This window comes from Poecilia latipinna, unplaced genomic scaffold, assembly GCF_001443285.1.
Source record: "Poecilia latipinna isolate Pla-1442-1.1 unplaced genomic scaffold, P_latipinna-1.0 Scaffold127, whole genome shotgun sequence".
In the NCBI taxonomy this organism is placed as follows: domain Eukaryota; kingdom Metazoa; phylum Chordata; class Actinopteri; order Cyprinodontiformes; family Poeciliidae; genus Poecilia; species Poecilia latipinna.
In genome coordinates this window covers 440,219-456,653 of record NW_015112743.1, presented here as the reverse complement: position 1 = coordinate 456,653, position 16,435 = coordinate 440,219, and the positions used below count along the sequence as shown (strand labels likewise).

The following is a 16,435-nucleotide window of genomic DNA, read 5'->3' as shown; positions in this document are numbered from 1 at the left end:
GTTCTTGCATGAGAAGAAAATAGTTGAGCAACTGTAGAAAAAGTGTTTTTTTGTTTTTTTTTGTTTGTTTTAGCAGTTTGTGATCCTAATTACAGAAAAAAAATAACAGGAATTTGTGTGTAGCCTTTTGAGTTGAGGAGCAAATTTTAGCACCAGCCAATCAGAAGAGATTGTTTGGAGATCAAAAGGCAATTTTTCAGTGCATTTTGTTGGAAAGAGAAAATGTGATCCTTATGATAATAAGCTGATCTTGTGAAAATTTTGAACCCAAAAAGCTTTTGCATGAAAAGCGGTAAATCCTGTGGGCCTGTTAACTGGAATCCATTTGTTCATCCATTAAAGTGCATAAAGCGTCACATATGTTGGACAGTTAAACATGCAGAAGAACTGGTATTTCCTGAAGACTCTAAATGTAACAAAATAAGCAGTCTTCTGACTGGTCAGTATGGACACTGTTCAATCAGTTGAACCTTTTAAGATTGTGTCAAAATTTGCACTTGGCAAGCTTCGGTTTCACATGCAGATGAATCTTTTACAGTCTTGTACACCTGCACAAACATTTCACTGAGAGACATTTTACTTAAGGATAAAAGCTCGATTTTTAAGTACAAAATATTGCCTTTAAAGTTTTTTTTTGTACAATCTAAAAGTGCAAATATGCTCTGTGCAGTTTATGCATTAACTACTACAGATGGCAGAAACAACTGCTTCATTTAAAAATAAAGGAGTACATAAATATATCCCTGACATTTACCCTACATCAGAAAATATCGAAGATGCTACTTTAGCAGCCGTTAAGTTTAGGATTTAAGTCTGGGCATCTCCGAAGTCACAGCAGCTCCTCGAAGCACACCTCTGCGATCGGCTGCCTCCAGTAACAGAAGGAGCTGAAGTCCGGACAGCTGAAGGTGGCGCAGTGCTGAGTGCTTCGCAGCGGGAAAACGTGCTCCACCAGCTCGCTCAGCCGGCTGTAGCTGCCAAGTCACAAACAAGCATCACAAGAGAAAATATTAAAACATATGTACGGGAGGAACAGCTGACAGAAAGTGATTTGTCGCTACTTACGATGTTTTATTGCCTTTGGATTGCTCAAGGATCAGCTCCCCCTTAGGATTCACTTTGAATATCCGACACGCAGGCACACCCACTTGTTTGTAGGCAAACACATCCTAATGAGGAAAGGAACACAAAAGCAAACGGATGATTTTATACAGATAAAAAGAACTTTAATAGTGCAGGAGAAGAAGTATTTCTACTCACATTCTCCCTGTTTCCAAAGGCAGCATAGAAAGGTTGAGTGTTCGGGTGGAACAGGTTCTTGATGTCTGTGAGGCATTCGATCTTGAACTTCTCAGGCTTTTTCTCGATGACCTCTCTTAAAGGAAAAAAAGTTGCATAAATTAATCCTCTGACACACCGCAGCTGATTCTGGAAGCGCATAATGCATCTCAAAAACAGGATTAAAATGCACAGATCTGCATTTTCAAGCTCCATTTGTAATTTCACTATAATTTTTTTGCTTTCATCATGTGATGTTCCCCAGCAGATGCAGATCTCATGTCAGTAAATATCAGCATTTCTACCGATTAGATAAAAGTCAGAGGATTCCCCACCTGTGGAAGGCAGAGAAAAGGCTGCTTGGTGAAAGCATGAGAGGGCCCTGGGGAAGAAGCGTGCCGCTGTCGTTCACCCAGTGCAGATATCCGCGAGTCATGTCAGCCATGCCGATGGCTCGGGCCGAGCAGTACAGGAACCTGTAGCCGTTCCTGAAAGAGTCAGATGTTCGCTGGCTAAGTTGTTGTTTTAGTTGAACGTTTCCTGATGTGATAATGGAGGCAGACAACGGGTCTTACTCATGCACCGAGTTGTAAAGTTTTGCGATTCCCCGATGAGTCCAGTCTTTGCCAAGCTGGGGCAGAATCTGACCAAAAACATCTGATCTGCAAAGAAATGTGCGAGGACAAAGTTTTCTTGATTGTTTTCTTAATCAGAAAAGAAAACAATTACCAGCCCAAATTATTTTGGGCTGGTAATTGGACTGAGTTTTCTTGTCAGTGTAATAAGAATTTTAGGTGGAGTTGGACCGATTGCTCAGCAGATGACCGGAACCGGCCTATTCTCAGGTATAAGTGGATAAAACGATCTAATTGATTCTGAGCGGTGAAGAAGGCTTGAAATTAAAAATGTCTGCTGATAATCAGAACATGAGAATTTTAATTTGATTGACTGGTTGTTTTACAATCAGTGAGCTCACCGAATCTAAGCAGCACCAATCTGATTTGCATTATTATCAGTTGTTATATGAACAAGTTGTTAAAGGAGGTGTGGGCAATTAAATTCACCCACCAAAGTACACATAATACTAAACTTTGCAAATATGAGTTTGATCAGCTGATGACTTCATGTTCAGTAGCGTGTTCTACGTTTAAAGTGTGGATATTTTCCATACTTGGTGATGGTGCCGTCGATGTCCGAGATGATGACCTTGTCGTCCCAGTTCCACAGGTAGATGGTTCCTTCGCAGCGACAGGTTCCCTGGTACTGAGTGGTTATGCTGAACGTGACGTCGTTTGGGCCGTCTCTCAGCTTCAGGCTGGCCTGCAAAAGGTAAACAGTTCAGAAGCTGAAATACACCAAATAAATGAAAATATTACTGATTGATTTCACATGGAGTGATGCTATCAATAATGCATATTCGAATTTTGTTTACTGAAGATATGAAAATCCACTAAAACTGCATGCTTCCTCTACACGCTTTCCAGTTTACTTTGAAGGTAGCTGGTGAGAGTGAAGCGCAGACTCTTAAAAAGGACCAAGCAATAATAGTTCAATAAATATTCTGGTGATTTGGTTGCTGTGTGTTGATTTTCACTTGCAAGAAAAGCATTTTTAACCTCCTGGAGGCATCCGAAATGTACTTGGAACCTGATTTTTCTTTCATTTCAAAACCGATTCTGATGAAGAATGGCAGGATTTTATTGTTGTTTGGCACAGAAGTTAAACCATCCCCCCGCCCCTGTTTCTGTCTAAACCACACAGCTCACACTGGTGAACTTACGATCTGATCAGACGACAGACGGAGGGATTTCCTGTAAGAGTGACACGTAGCCACTCCTTCACTCTGCACGCGCTCAGTGGGTTTCATGGATGGTGCTGCACCGTTCAACTCTTTGGTCTCTTCATCACTGGACCACTCTGAAGCTTTCTGCCTGCAGGAGAGAGATGGTGAGCAGGTCTGGTGACAAGTCGACAAACACACACACACACACACACACACACACACACACACACACACACACACCATCATCATCATCATTATCATCATGGGTGTGAAAGTCGTATCAAATTAAAAGATTAAAAGATTTGTTTGAACTTTTCTTTTTCAGAGAAAACCTAAGAATTGGCAAGAAGCGATACCTATTATAGCCACCAGAGGGCGGCATATCTACTCATCTACATTTATCCTCTACTTACCACTGCAGATATGTATGCTGATTACCTTTCAAATTTACAAATTTAACAACTTTTTCTGATAATTATGAAGCATGTGAGTTGAATCATCTACTCTTCACATATTTTCTCTGTCTCTGCTTCTTAATGAGTTTATTGGTCACAGGCTTATAAGTCACAAGACTTCAGCACTGACTAATATGCTAATCCCTCCTGTGTGGGACTTGTTTACCCAACACAACTCGTGTTGACATGTTTTGTATTGTTGTTAGGACTCTGAATGCGGCCCGGCTGCTGACTCACTGGGTATCTGGGGCCTGGTGGAGGGCAGGGCTCTCTCTGCTCGCAGACTCCTGTCTCTCCAACTTGCTCTCAGTCAACAACTAAGAACACGAAGAGGAGGAAGATGACGTAGATATTTTAAAAGGGAGACAGTATAGAGAGCTTACCCAACAAGAAAATGCCTTTACATAATGATGCAAATCTAAGATGATGAGATTGCTGAGGCTTTTGGGCGATATGTTGCTCATTTGCAATGCAAACTGGAACTCCAGCGTCCGCCACATTTGTGAGTCATAAGATTGCGCAACCAATTATAGTTCCCACCTGCTTTGTGCTGCTCTTCCTCCAGAACCACCACCGTCCAGACTTTTTGGGCATTTTCTCCTTCACCCAGGCCTCTTCTGTCGTCTGAAATTCAAATAACTCAATTATGAGAAATAATTATTCAAGCAGCTCGAGAAAAACGCGCCAGACCAGACGATACCTTTGGAAGATTTTTCTGGAAAGCTTGCATGCAAAGAATCAGAGGTGCTGCCAGAGTCCAGTTGTAATATCTAGAAAAGAAACATACTTTCATTTCTGATCTTAAGATGTTCGAACGAAAATGTGGAATGGGATATACGCTAGACTGATGAGACCCACCGGTTTCCAATCCTGACCACCAAGTTTGGATTGTCGATGATCGCTGGGTTCTCGGCGAAGTCGTTGTAGGTGATCATGTGTTCCATGAATTTCTCTAAACAAAAACGAACAGAAGTTCAGCCAACAGATCATTTTCTAAATGAAATTTCGGATTATTTTGTTTTGTTTCACATTTTAAAATAATGTCTTCTTCCGCCTACTAAACGTAGAAACATGCTCTCTCAAACTAAAAGACATGCTAACTGGCACCTGTGCAGGAATGACAGGTAGTTGTATAAATCCTATTTTTGTCTATGATTCTTACATTTATTACCACTTTATAGACTTGTTATGTTTTTAGGTCAAGTTTGGATGTTTTATGTATGCTTTTATTATACCAGATTTTTTAAATTGTTTGTTGTCTTTTATGTTTTATTGGCTCTAATGTGTTTAATTGCTGCTATAAACACAAATTTCCCTTTCAAGAGACAATAATTTGTTCTGAATCGGAATTTGCGAATAATAGGCAGATAATGAATACCAGAAACGGATAAAAACAGAAGTTAATGACTCAAAGCTTTATTTTTCTATAAAAAATATTCCAAAATTAGGATGACATACAAAATAAGGTTTAGAAAACACATTAAAATAAGGGTAAATGTCTACAACAGTGCCAGCATTAATAATAAGGCATGTTTCTATCAAGCTTCGCTGAACCTTCGTCTTACAGCTTCTGTGCTGTTTCACATTTAAAACTCCTTCAGATGAAAAACGTTTGAACACACCCAGCAGGAGCACGCTAAACTAGAGCAAATTTAAAAACTTCCCCACAATACTGCGCCGTTAATGGAGAAACTTCAAACTGAAACTGTTTAAAAGGCTAGAAGATTATTTTAAATGAGGATTTATTTCTTCTACCTTCCCATTCAATAAAAAAAGCTGAGAATATTCTTGGTATCAGACATGCTCATATAAACATAAACTACTGTATATTTATTTATATTTCATAACTTTTTTTTATTATGTTTTATTTTTTTACTTGTTTGCTTTTTATTTATTTGTATAAACTAAGCTTTTGTAGTTATTTAATTATCTTAGCTAAAAAAAAAACATTTATTTTGTGTTCGTTATAAAACACATTTTATTATTCTTTAACTGCATTTTGCATTGCAATAAAATATATATTTACTCAATGCATCAGGTTTTAGAGAAAAATGCAAACTTTGCATAAGAGATCGGATTAACAAAAATTATTTTTTTTTAATAATAGTCAGTTCTCTCTTGTGGAGACGTAGTGCGAAGAGAGGGGGAGTAAATAACGGGTGTAGAAAAACTAAACCAGTTCCTGACAGTGAACACTGTGAAGCAGCGACAGCTACAGTTCATAACAAAGACAACCCGTCACCTTTGGAGATCTCTGAGTTTTCGCCCACGCCTCCACACAGCGACAGCGTGACGTCGGGCAGGTCACTCGCTGAGTCGGACAGACACTCTGTTCCGCTGTCTGCCGCGGCGCTCCCCACTGACTGGGGGGACTGGGACCCGGAGCGCCGACCCGTCTCCATCCAGTGCTTAGGCACCGGCTCAGCCTCACTGGAATACGGACAGGTCAAATTCAGATATTAAAATCATAGGAGTGTACAGTTCTATGTCACGTCTGCTGGGATTTTATTTGTTCACATTGAAGGCTGGTTATAAATGCATTGAAATCTGAGAGAATTTCCAGTTTTGCACCTTTTTGGGAAGTACCGCGCGACGACATCTGGCTCCAGGGCGCTCAGGTCTTCCAGGTAGATATCCTCAGGCCCCTGGTGTTGGCTCCTCTTCCTCACAACTTTTCGAAAAAGAGAAAAGAAAAAACTCTGAACGTCTTCATAGCAATGACAGATTTCACTTTGTTTCACTTTCTTTTCTTTTTTTTTTTCTTTTTTTTGACTTCTGCATGTGAGCGACGAGGAGTCCCAGACGCGAGTCTGAACTAAGGGCCCAAACAGAAACCACATCCTTCCTGTAAGCATCCATTTAAACTGGGTGTAGTTGTTGTCTCATACAGAAATCTGGAGGAAGTCCTAACCCTGTCAGCTCAGACATTATCAACTTTCTGTCTTCAATGGGTTTTTTTGAGACAATAAATGTTTGGAGCTGGATTAAAATACATTTCTTTATGTTTATACTTGCATTCTGAAAAGCACAAAAAGCATTGAGATTTTCTAGAGCAGTGCATAAAGGTTGTTACCTTTCCCTTTGATGGGTGAGTCTGTGGTCTTAGACGCAGCTTTTGCATCAGGACACCCTGTCAGAGGCTCTCCGGCTTCACTGCTTCCTGTACCGGGAGCAGAACCGCTGTTCCTGCGACTAGGAGGCGAAGACGTCCACCTTGGCTTCCGTACGTTATTTGAGTCGGAATCCGAGATTGCAGGACTTGATTGAGAGGAAAAGCTGCTTGACTTTCTATCTGAAAAGTCTTGCTTATTGTTCGCACCATGTGATTCTGGGAGCTGTGGGCTGCAGCTGCACTGACGGGGCTTAACGGTCCGAGGTTCTGGCTTCACGATGTTACAAACGGGCTCCGATGAGCTCTGCTGGACGATCGGCTCGTCCTCCATGGCCGCTGAGCTCAGAATTACTCTGAAATGTGTGCTTTCTGACGGGGTGATGCTCTGCGTCTTTGTCTCAGACTTTTTGTTGACCTGGCCGCAGACAAAGGAAGTTAAAATACAGAAGCACATCATTAAAACTTGTTTCGAGTAAGTCTTTGTGTGGTGAGAGTGAGATCATTGTTGTAACTTTATGATCCGTACCCTTGTTGATTCAGGAAGCTCCCCCCAGCTCCACTGCATGTGCGAATCGGACCTAAACATGCTCTCTGTCGGCTTCACCATCAGCTCAGAGTCACTTCTGGGCGAGGCGGGCTCGGTCAGATTCCTGATGCAATCAAAAAACAAGTTTCCACTGAGTCAGCTCCCAGGACCTCAAAGGGAGAGTTTTGTTTTGTTTTATTTGCCTGACTTCTTATAATTACAGCTGCTTTTAAAAACATCCACACCTATTGAACATTATTATTATTTTATGTGGTGGAGCAACACAAAGTAGTGAGTAATTGTGACGTGAAAAAAAAAAACGTGCCGACAAATAAATCTCAAATGTCTCGGAAATTTCACAAACATCTTTGAAACCAACATATTTTCAATTCAACCAGAGTATCTGCAGGTTTCAACAAGTCAAATGTCAGACCTTTTTAATACCAGCTTGAATTGGGGATAACTGGGGGATCCTGCTGGGTCGTATGGGCTGAAACTAACACTGTCTAGCGAACTGGTGACACATTAGCTCTCATCCATGACAGGTGGTAGAATATTAGCCTCGAGTCATAGATTACAACCAAGACGTCTGCATGTGACTCAAACTTTAGCCCAACAGAAAAGTCCAGCAAGAAAAACACGGAGAATAATCATGCCAGAACAAAATTTAAGACATGTGATTAGCATTTTCAAGGACAGCTTACATTTTTAAATATACACTTAAGACTTTTTAAGGATGCGTGAACACCCTGTCAACTATGGATCCAAGTATTTTGGGATATAAATCTAACATCTTAGCACATCTGGAAGCTGGACTTTTTGCCTTTTTCTCAGTCGGATTAGACTGAGAGCATCTGAGAACATCTATTTTCAAACCTTACCACTGATTCTCTGTTGGATTTAGGTTTGGACTTTTATTAGGCCACGAGAAGGAAAGGGATGAAAGGGATTTGCCTAAAAGTTACTGGATAGTTGCTCTGGAGGAATGGAGTTGATCTCATTCTCTGATAAATGTTCCCTGGCTTATTGTGTTCTTTGGCGTACATGATGCTTTTTCACTAATGCTCTTTAACAGACCTCTGAGGCCTTTATAGAACATTTATACTAAGGTTAAATAACCCGAAAGTGGACCGTGATCACCATTTTCCTTCAGTTTTACAATTATGAATCACTTGGTGTTCAGCTCCATACATGTCAGTGAAATTGATATGTTAGTGGTCATAATTTGCCAAAATGTGAAAGTTCAGGAGGTGTAAGAACGTTTGTGCATGGAGTGAGAAGTTCGTACATGGGGCAGGGAGACCAGTCCCCATCAGAGAAAGGGTAGCTGTCCCATTCCAGGGCGGTGAGAGGCGAGTGCTGCCTCTGCTCCACACTGTCCTTCGCTATTGACAGCGACGACGCCCTGACGATAGAGAATAAAGTGAATAACTCAGTCTCTAAACAGCAGATCAGAGTTGGGTTTATGCTGACCTTCCGCTGTTTGCATGCTGCTCCTCATCCGAGCTGCACTCACACAGCTCCTGCTCTCCTCCTGCACACGTCGGCTCCTCCTTGCGTGGCTCGGCTTTGTGCTTCCTCCTGCGTCGCCTCTTCTTCCTGCCAGACGAGCTCGGGCAAAGCTGGGGATTTGCCGAGTCCGTCTCTGGGACGACAGGGGGCAGGCAGCTCTCTGCGGACCCCGCGCATCTGGCTTCCCTGCTCCGGATCAGAACCTCCTCGGTGGGGATGGGTGACGTCACCAAGTGGGCAGGAATTATCTCCTATTTCAGAGAGTATATTTACGCAATGATCAAAAAAGACAGTGCCTTGGAAAGGTTTTCAAACCCTTTGATTTTTTTTTACATTTTGTCACACTACAACTACAAGCTTTTCAGAGGAATTGCATGTGACAGACCTACACAAAGTAGTGCATCATTGAGAAGTGACGGGAAAATTATCTATGGTCAGAGTATCTGGAACCCATTTCACTTTGATGAAGCCCAGTGCAACTGTTTCTTTGTAAATTTAAGGAATATTGCACAACAGCAAGTCTGTTGACATGGCGTTTAATAGTCCTGCACTCTGCAAATGTGGCAAAAGGCGCTCAAGCTTTGCAAAGACATTTGATTTTCTCTGTGTGCAACGCTGGTGGAAAGAAACATTTGCAGATGTTTTTGGAAAACGTTTTTTAAAAAATGTCATTTTCCTTCCATTTCACAATTATTCACTATTTTTGTTCTGTACTGTCACATAAAGTCTTAACAAAACACACAGATGACAGAGCTCAGGGGGATGAATATTTTTGCAAGTTATTGTAAAGGTGAAACATAGTAAAATTAACTAATTGTAATTAAAAAGTGCGAAACTCACATTGCTCCGCTCTGCCTCCTGCACAAAAAAGGCCTCTCCATTGTCTCCGAGCTTCATGTGCAGCTCCACAGGTTCTCCATTGATCTCAATGTCAATCTGCAGAATCAGAGTTTCACAACAACACAGCACCTTACAGTGAGGCAAGTCCCCGTACTCAGATTGCTTCAGGTTGAAACAAACAACAATGAGGCTTAGCAGAAAACCGCAATCTTAGCATAGCTCTGTGCCCCAGATTTACCTGAGGTTTTGAGCTGAGCCACAGAAAATGGACGGACGATTTTTACCTGCGCATTAAGCAATAATGCATGCATATAGCATGCAGCTGAAATAGTTTATTCACATCTAAAGCATGGGAAATGTTACATGAAGAAATGATCTGAAACTCAATCAAATTGCAAGATGCAGAAATTTTACAGTAGAGAAATACGAAGCGAGTCTGTTTTCTCCCGATCTCTACAGAAATGAATGCTTTAAACCACCAGTGAAACCTGCAGACTACTTCCTGCACAGTCTAACACTCATGTAACTCTACAGCAGATGATATTACTTTTCTGAATGGGGCAAACTGAGATTTGAGTTTTAGCTGCTTCTTCTTCCCTTCTAAGTACTCAGTAGGCTCCTACAGAGTCTGTAGGTACAGGAGACTCTATGAATTGTTGGCTGCAGTTATCGTTATGAGAAACGTTACATTAGACTTGGTCCAAGTGGCTAGAGTGTCAAAACGTTGCGGCACCACTTGAATATATTTTTAGTCCAGTTAAAGTACAAAGGTCTCATCCAACAATTTACTCAAGACTAAAACAGCATTTGCTAAAACTGGCTACTTAGTTACTGAGTAACAGTGAACACAGTGTCTGGCTTACTTGGTGAATAATACAAGTTCTGGCATTATTAAAGAAACAAATAAGAATAGAAAAAACCTTTTTATCATCATGATAAAATAAATTCAGGCAAAAGCAATCACAAAATGCCCCTTTTTCACAACTACAGCTTTGAAACTCGATACTTATATTAAGTAATGCATATATATGTAATAATAGTGCAAAGTACTTCTCAATCTTGTTCACAAGATTAGGCAAATTCACCTCGATATAGCAAAATCTTCCCAAAAGATACTAAAGAGATCCCAGAAAGCTGCAACCATTTGATGTAAACCAATATTAGGAACCCACCACTTTCTCCCTGGAGCGCAGGACTCCTAGTTTTCCGAAGCGGACGTGGAAAGGAGAGCAGTGGAACGTCCCGTCAGGCTGTCGGACCACAATCACGTCAATGCAGCCTGACAGGGTGGCCTGATTGATTCCTTTGTACAACTCCTTCACCGTCACCAGAACCTGGCCTGCCAGCTGGCCCACATAGTTCATGGTGTTCACCTGTAGGAAAAATAAAACAAATCAAATTCATTTTTAGTTCCATTTGACTAAACTCTGACTTTAAGATGTGTTTGTATTTCTTTTTTATTATTTTTGGCCTATCAGGTCACTGTCCCTGTAAGAAGGCTGCTGTTGCTCAGAATAGCCCGTCCCTAAACACACTGGTTCTGTTCCATTTCCCTTTCAAACGGTCCGGAAATGATCAGGAGTTTGTCAGGGGCTCTGCTAACCGAGGACGTAGAGGTGGGAGATCCAAAATAATCTAGGAATCAATTTAAATTGGATCAAATATTAAAGCGATAGTTCAGAAGTTTGAAGTGAGTTACTCATAGTTGCTGTGTACGACTCTCTTAGCATCTTAACTTATTATAAATGCAGCTTAGTTGGTCCAGGAGGATGAAGTTAACATCCTCCTGGACCAACTCAAATTATTTTCAATTTTGCTTGTTCTGCATTTACAGGGAAGCCAGATTATTTTCACGGCAAATTGGGGCAATAGGCGGTGCACCACTAATGATCTTCCTGTGTATTTTACACAGGAAGATCACTGCCTCTGACAAAATCAACAGACTTTGCAGCTAATTTCTAATCTTGACAGAAAATTAGTTTGATTTTGGAGATTAAAGCATGTTTTTTTTGCATCTCAAATCAAACAGCAACATTAATCTGCGATTTAAATACATTGAGGCCAATTTCTCCTTAAATGTTGGCTTGAGATTGGCAACAGGTCAAAAGGCTTTTACATAGTTTTTCTTTTCTTTTCAGTGGTAGTAAATGGGCCTCCTTGCAAAATGTGGCTTATAAGACAATTCAAATGGTTTTAAATTATACTAAGCATATGAAATCTAATAAAAAAAAACGTATTTTGCAACAGAAAGGAGCATTTTGTAATATCTATGACCCATTTTTTAAATTAAATCTTATTGAAAAGAAGCTTCAACCATCTTGGCTGCAAGTCTGTCTGATTAATTAACTCGTCTTTTGCCAATGGTTTCATGAAGATCCAGAACCGAAGAGCTGCGCTGGTTTAAACTGGGTCACAAGATATTTTTAGTTCTCTGGGTTCAGTTTTCATCTGGGCCTGTCACTAAAAACTGCTGCTCTCCTCTCTTCATGTCTTTTGACAGTTTAGTTTGAAAGTAAAGGATCTACATTCTAACAGCAAGCAGAAATAAAACAATTCCCACCCAAAACTTAATATGACACCATTAGTATCAAGTCTTTTACATATCAGACGTTCAGTTCTAAAGTGAACACTTCCTCATATTCTGCATCGCAACCAAACAATCTACAGCATACAGAGAAGAGGCAGAAAATAATTACTTCCATGTCAGGTTTTTATGTTTTAGGTGCTTCAGGGAGTGTGTCTGCAAATATCTGTGTATGTCATTTCTGGTTTGAAACTGTCTAAGTGCAGCCAGATATAACAGAAAACACTACAGAAAGTGTGTTAATCTTACTGATAAACAGAAAGGCACAAAAATGACTCAATTATTCTTACAATATTTATCTAGGTTTTGTTGGAAAAGTAATTTTGGGTCTTATTACTTAATATTGTCTAAAGTGGCTTCAGTCCACCTTTGACTTGGAACAAAACAAACAAGGTACCAAAAGTTCTGGTCTAAACGGACTATGACATTATAAAAACCTCACCTTTAAGCAAACAACTCAAAATTTCATAATGCAAATTATTATCTGGATCAATGATAAAAATAATTTCAGGAGAAGTATGATGAGGCAAGTCTGGCTGAACCTCACAGAGGCAGTAAAAGACATTACACAACACTTCCATAGTACAAAATATTAAGAATATTAAGTGTTTTCTTCAGAATATGTAGTCAGGCTTTGTGAAAGACCCTCCTAATATCACAACAAATAAGGGTAATGTTTTCAAGCCTGTGTCATCACTGCTTCCGACACACCTTCCTTCCTCTGGTGCCTGTAGTGTATGCCTAAAAGACAGCGCTGACAAAAGTATATTTTCCCGCCTTGTTCACAAATTGCTCCTGCTAAAAATCATTAAAGAAATGAACAATAAAAGGTTTAGGGAATTAAAGTCTAAACAGTTTCAGACATGTTTAATCTTCCTTTCAAGGGTTAATCAATTCAATTGGTCTTTTTTTTTTTGTTTGTTCCCTCATTCTGACAACCATGCAACATTTGTTTCTACAATGACAGAACTTGACCGAGGAAGAAAAGAGGACATCTCCTAGTCAAAAGCAAAGCCATGATTTGAACTAACCAGAGTCCAAGGGGTCTTAAGGTGCAGCTGCTGGTTCTTCTGCTGCTCTGCTGGTGTCCTTCCTGAGACCTCCATGTCACATCAGCATCATTAAGGTAAACTACAAACTTTTCCACTACAGCATTTTCCTCTGCTAGCCTCCTCTTATCAGTGCCACAGTTTCTTAGACCCTTCTGCGTGAACTTTGAGGGAAAATTACCCCCCACCTGAACTGTAAAATGCTTACATAACTTGGCACCAGGTCCCGGTCACCACCATCCTGTGCACCAGAAATCTCTTTAAACATTGCAAAACAGCTTGAAGGCACAATTTACTCTTTTTGATTGAGTAATAGTTTAATCGCTTGAACGAGTTGGATGTTGGTACCACTGTGGACTAAAAGAACTCGTTCAGTTTCCTGATGACATGACATGTAAACTAATTTCTTACACAGTGACGGTAGGACAACAAATTTGGCTGCCTAGTAATTAAAAATAGAGCTACAGCAAGATCCAGGGTCTTCTATACTGATGACATTACACTGTGAGCATTATGCTTCTGACGCTTCACCTGCACATTACAGTAAACCTGATCAATAATAATTTAATAGACAAAGCAGATATGTCTGGTGTTGAACAATAAGTCACCCCAGACAAGTCTGCATTATATTTAGTTGGAATTTGACTACCTGGTGGGGTGCCATCCTATAATAATGTGATGTTTAGGAAATAAAACCTTTTGATTTCCTAAACGGTAACAAATACTCTCTCGGCTATACATTTTGCCAGAAGATTATGGGGGAAAATCTTAGACTCAACAGAAAGAACAACAACAAAAAAAGAGTCAATAGACAAACCATGGAAGCTGTTTGTGAGCATAAAGTTAACCAGCTAAGAAACTGCTTTCTTCAAAAGCAGTTTTTATTTCTTACTTAATCACCATCAGCATAAAATGTCTGATGAGGCATTCACTGCTCTTCCTGGGTTTTTTTCTGTGACAAGTAAATGAGAAAATGTTTGACTGCAGATGATGTCTGAGTATTTTACCTTCCTTTCAATTAACCCAGTGGTCTCAAACTCCAGTCCTCAGCACACCTGGCTCCAACATTAGTTATTTAGTGGAGCTCTGTAGAACTTGACTGCATGCCAGTGAGGCAGGTTAGCCTTTTTAATTCAAGCATGTGTGACAAGGAACACATCTAAAAGTTGCACGACTTTGGTTCTCGAGGAATGCAGTTGAAGACCACTGCATTAACTACATCACAGCATTTGCTTTAAGTGACTTTTTTGGTCACAACAACATACAGTGTTGTGGGAAAAGTACCTGCAGATCTACAGCTGATCTGCAGTTCTAGCCGCTTGACAGACAGTGTTCTAGTAATATTTTATTGTTCCATGTGTTTTACTGCACTGCTATTAAACCCATTAAAATGCTTATATTAATAGTTCTCCAAAAAAATTACCCAGTTTTCAAACTTCAACATCGGTTGATTCACTGCATCACCGAACTTTAGCTTTCACTGGGAAACACTGGACCTAAACTAACACCACAGCATGGTGAGAGTAAGAAGATCCAGGAGAAAACCATACCCCTTGTTACCACTGAAATAAATGTCAACCTGTATCCACTGTTATAAACATGCTTTTTATTTGAAAACAAACATGTATACTCTTCATTGCTAAGTAACATTAAGCCACACTTCCTCTTTTAGAAAGAACTGTTTGTCTGTTATATCAGCCTTAATGCATTCTAATTACAGAGTTTATTTTTGGGTCCTAGGAGGGTTACAACACAAAGTGTCCTATGCTTTATCAAAGAAATCCAGCACGCCGAGGTCCCATCTACTCCCTCTCTCTGTCTCTCTCTCTCTCTATCTCTGTGGGGTGACATTACTAACTCTTAAGAAGTGTTAATCCTGTTAACAAGATTAGGCCAAATCTAGCTTTCCCTGCCACTGCACGTTTCTCCCACTGACTGGACAGCTTCCCCATGTCACTGCAGGACAGCCATGGCTGCTTTTGTCCTCCTGAGTTTGTGACTTGTTATTTCCAACAAATGGCTCCTGACTGATTTAATGTAGTTACTCACTGGATCAGACAGTTTACAACCTAATTATAGCTCTGTTACTGAAAATAAATTACAGTATTATATATATATATATATATATATATATATATATATATATATGTGTGTGTGGGGGTGTGTGTGTGCGTGTGTGTGTGTGTGTGTGTATATACAGTGGTGTTTTTTTCCGGAGGTAGTTGGGTAATTTGAAAGTAACAAATTAATCAGCTCATTCAGCAATATTGTGCTTTCCTGTGTCATCTGGTTTCTGGGAAATAGCCTGCATCAGCCAGCATAGAAGGGGAATAAATGTTGTTTATGTTTATCATGATCCTATTTACGTGCCAACAACACAATCTACCAGTAATGTGAGTGGACATCTTTCAATTAAACATAAAACGCTAGGATGCTTATCTCCAGAGAGGTTTTTCGTAATCTAACGCGAGTTTTACGAGAAGTCAACACAAAGTAATAACTAAGACGTAACGAGCGTGTCTTTTACATAAAACATAAGTTAACCTGTTTTTGTCGGTTTGGTTTAAATTCACGGCTCGAAACTTTAAATGCTGCTTTTAAATGACAAGTCGGAAACCCTTCAGTGACGTCAAAGACGGGAATCAGCGTTTTCTTTTATTTTCTGAACCTGTTGAGGAGCGTACAGTGAAGACGGAGCGCGTAAATCTTCGTACCTGCAGGGAATGGATGTCCTCCGGTAGCAGGCAGACACACGGTCCGTTTATCTGTTCCTCCGACCGGCACTTGTCGGTTTCCTCCGCTCCTCGCCCTCCTGCTGCCGCTTTCAGTTGATGATCACGTGACCGGCACGCGCTGATGCGACAGCGTCGCGTAAGGACAGGTGATGAAGCTGGAAAGCGCTTTCTTCTCCACAATTACTTAAGCTATAATAGCCACCATATTATACTGAACTGCGGCAGCTTGTTACATAGTTGCAGCATATTGAACGCAGTCATTTATTTTTCAGATTCTCTCGTATGGAAATTAGGTTTAGGGTATTAAAATATCCTGGGATAGTGGTGTCTAAAGTTTCTGTCTCTTGTGCAAAAAAAGTTAAAAGGACCCGAGGCCCAAATAACAAACCAACAACAAAAAAAAAAAAAACTATTATGATTCTTATTTTTAACCTGCTCGACAGAATATGAGAAGCTGAAGTTGGTAGCACTTAAAGATAAGCAGATATAAGCAATAGGGATGGATGAACAAAATATCGAACAACTTATTTGAATAAAAATATTTTATTCAAATAAGTTGTT

General features: G+C 40.2%; 1 protein-coding gene across 1 annotated transcript; it reads right to left on the bottom strand.

Moving 5' to 3' along the window:
* Positions 1-53: 53 nt before the first annotated feature.
* On the bottom strand, positions 54-15,992 carry LOC106945104 (phosphatidate phosphatase LPIN2-like). Its single transcript, XM_015028539.1, has 20 exons — positions 15,854-15,992; positions 10,679-10,879; positions 9,507-9,602; positions 8,628-8,917; positions 8,443-8,559; positions 7,155-7,278; positions 6,590-7,043; positions 6,088-6,187; positions 5,759-5,946; positions 4,375-4,468; positions 4,217-4,286; positions 4,057-4,140; positions 3,754-3,833; positions 3,059-3,209; positions 2,450-2,598; positions 1,854-1,940; positions 1,614-1,766; positions 1,261-1,375; positions 1,066-1,169; positions 54-974 (listed from the first exon to the last, which is right to left on the bottom strand). Exons 2-20 carry the CDS (start codon positions 10,868-10,870, stop codon positions 830-832), a joined length of 2,793 nt encoding a protein of 930 aa, XP_014884025.1. The 5' UTR covers positions 10,871-10,879; positions 15,854-15,992; the 3' UTR covers positions 54-829.
* Between the last annotated feature and the right edge of the window lie 443 nt (positions 15,993-16,435).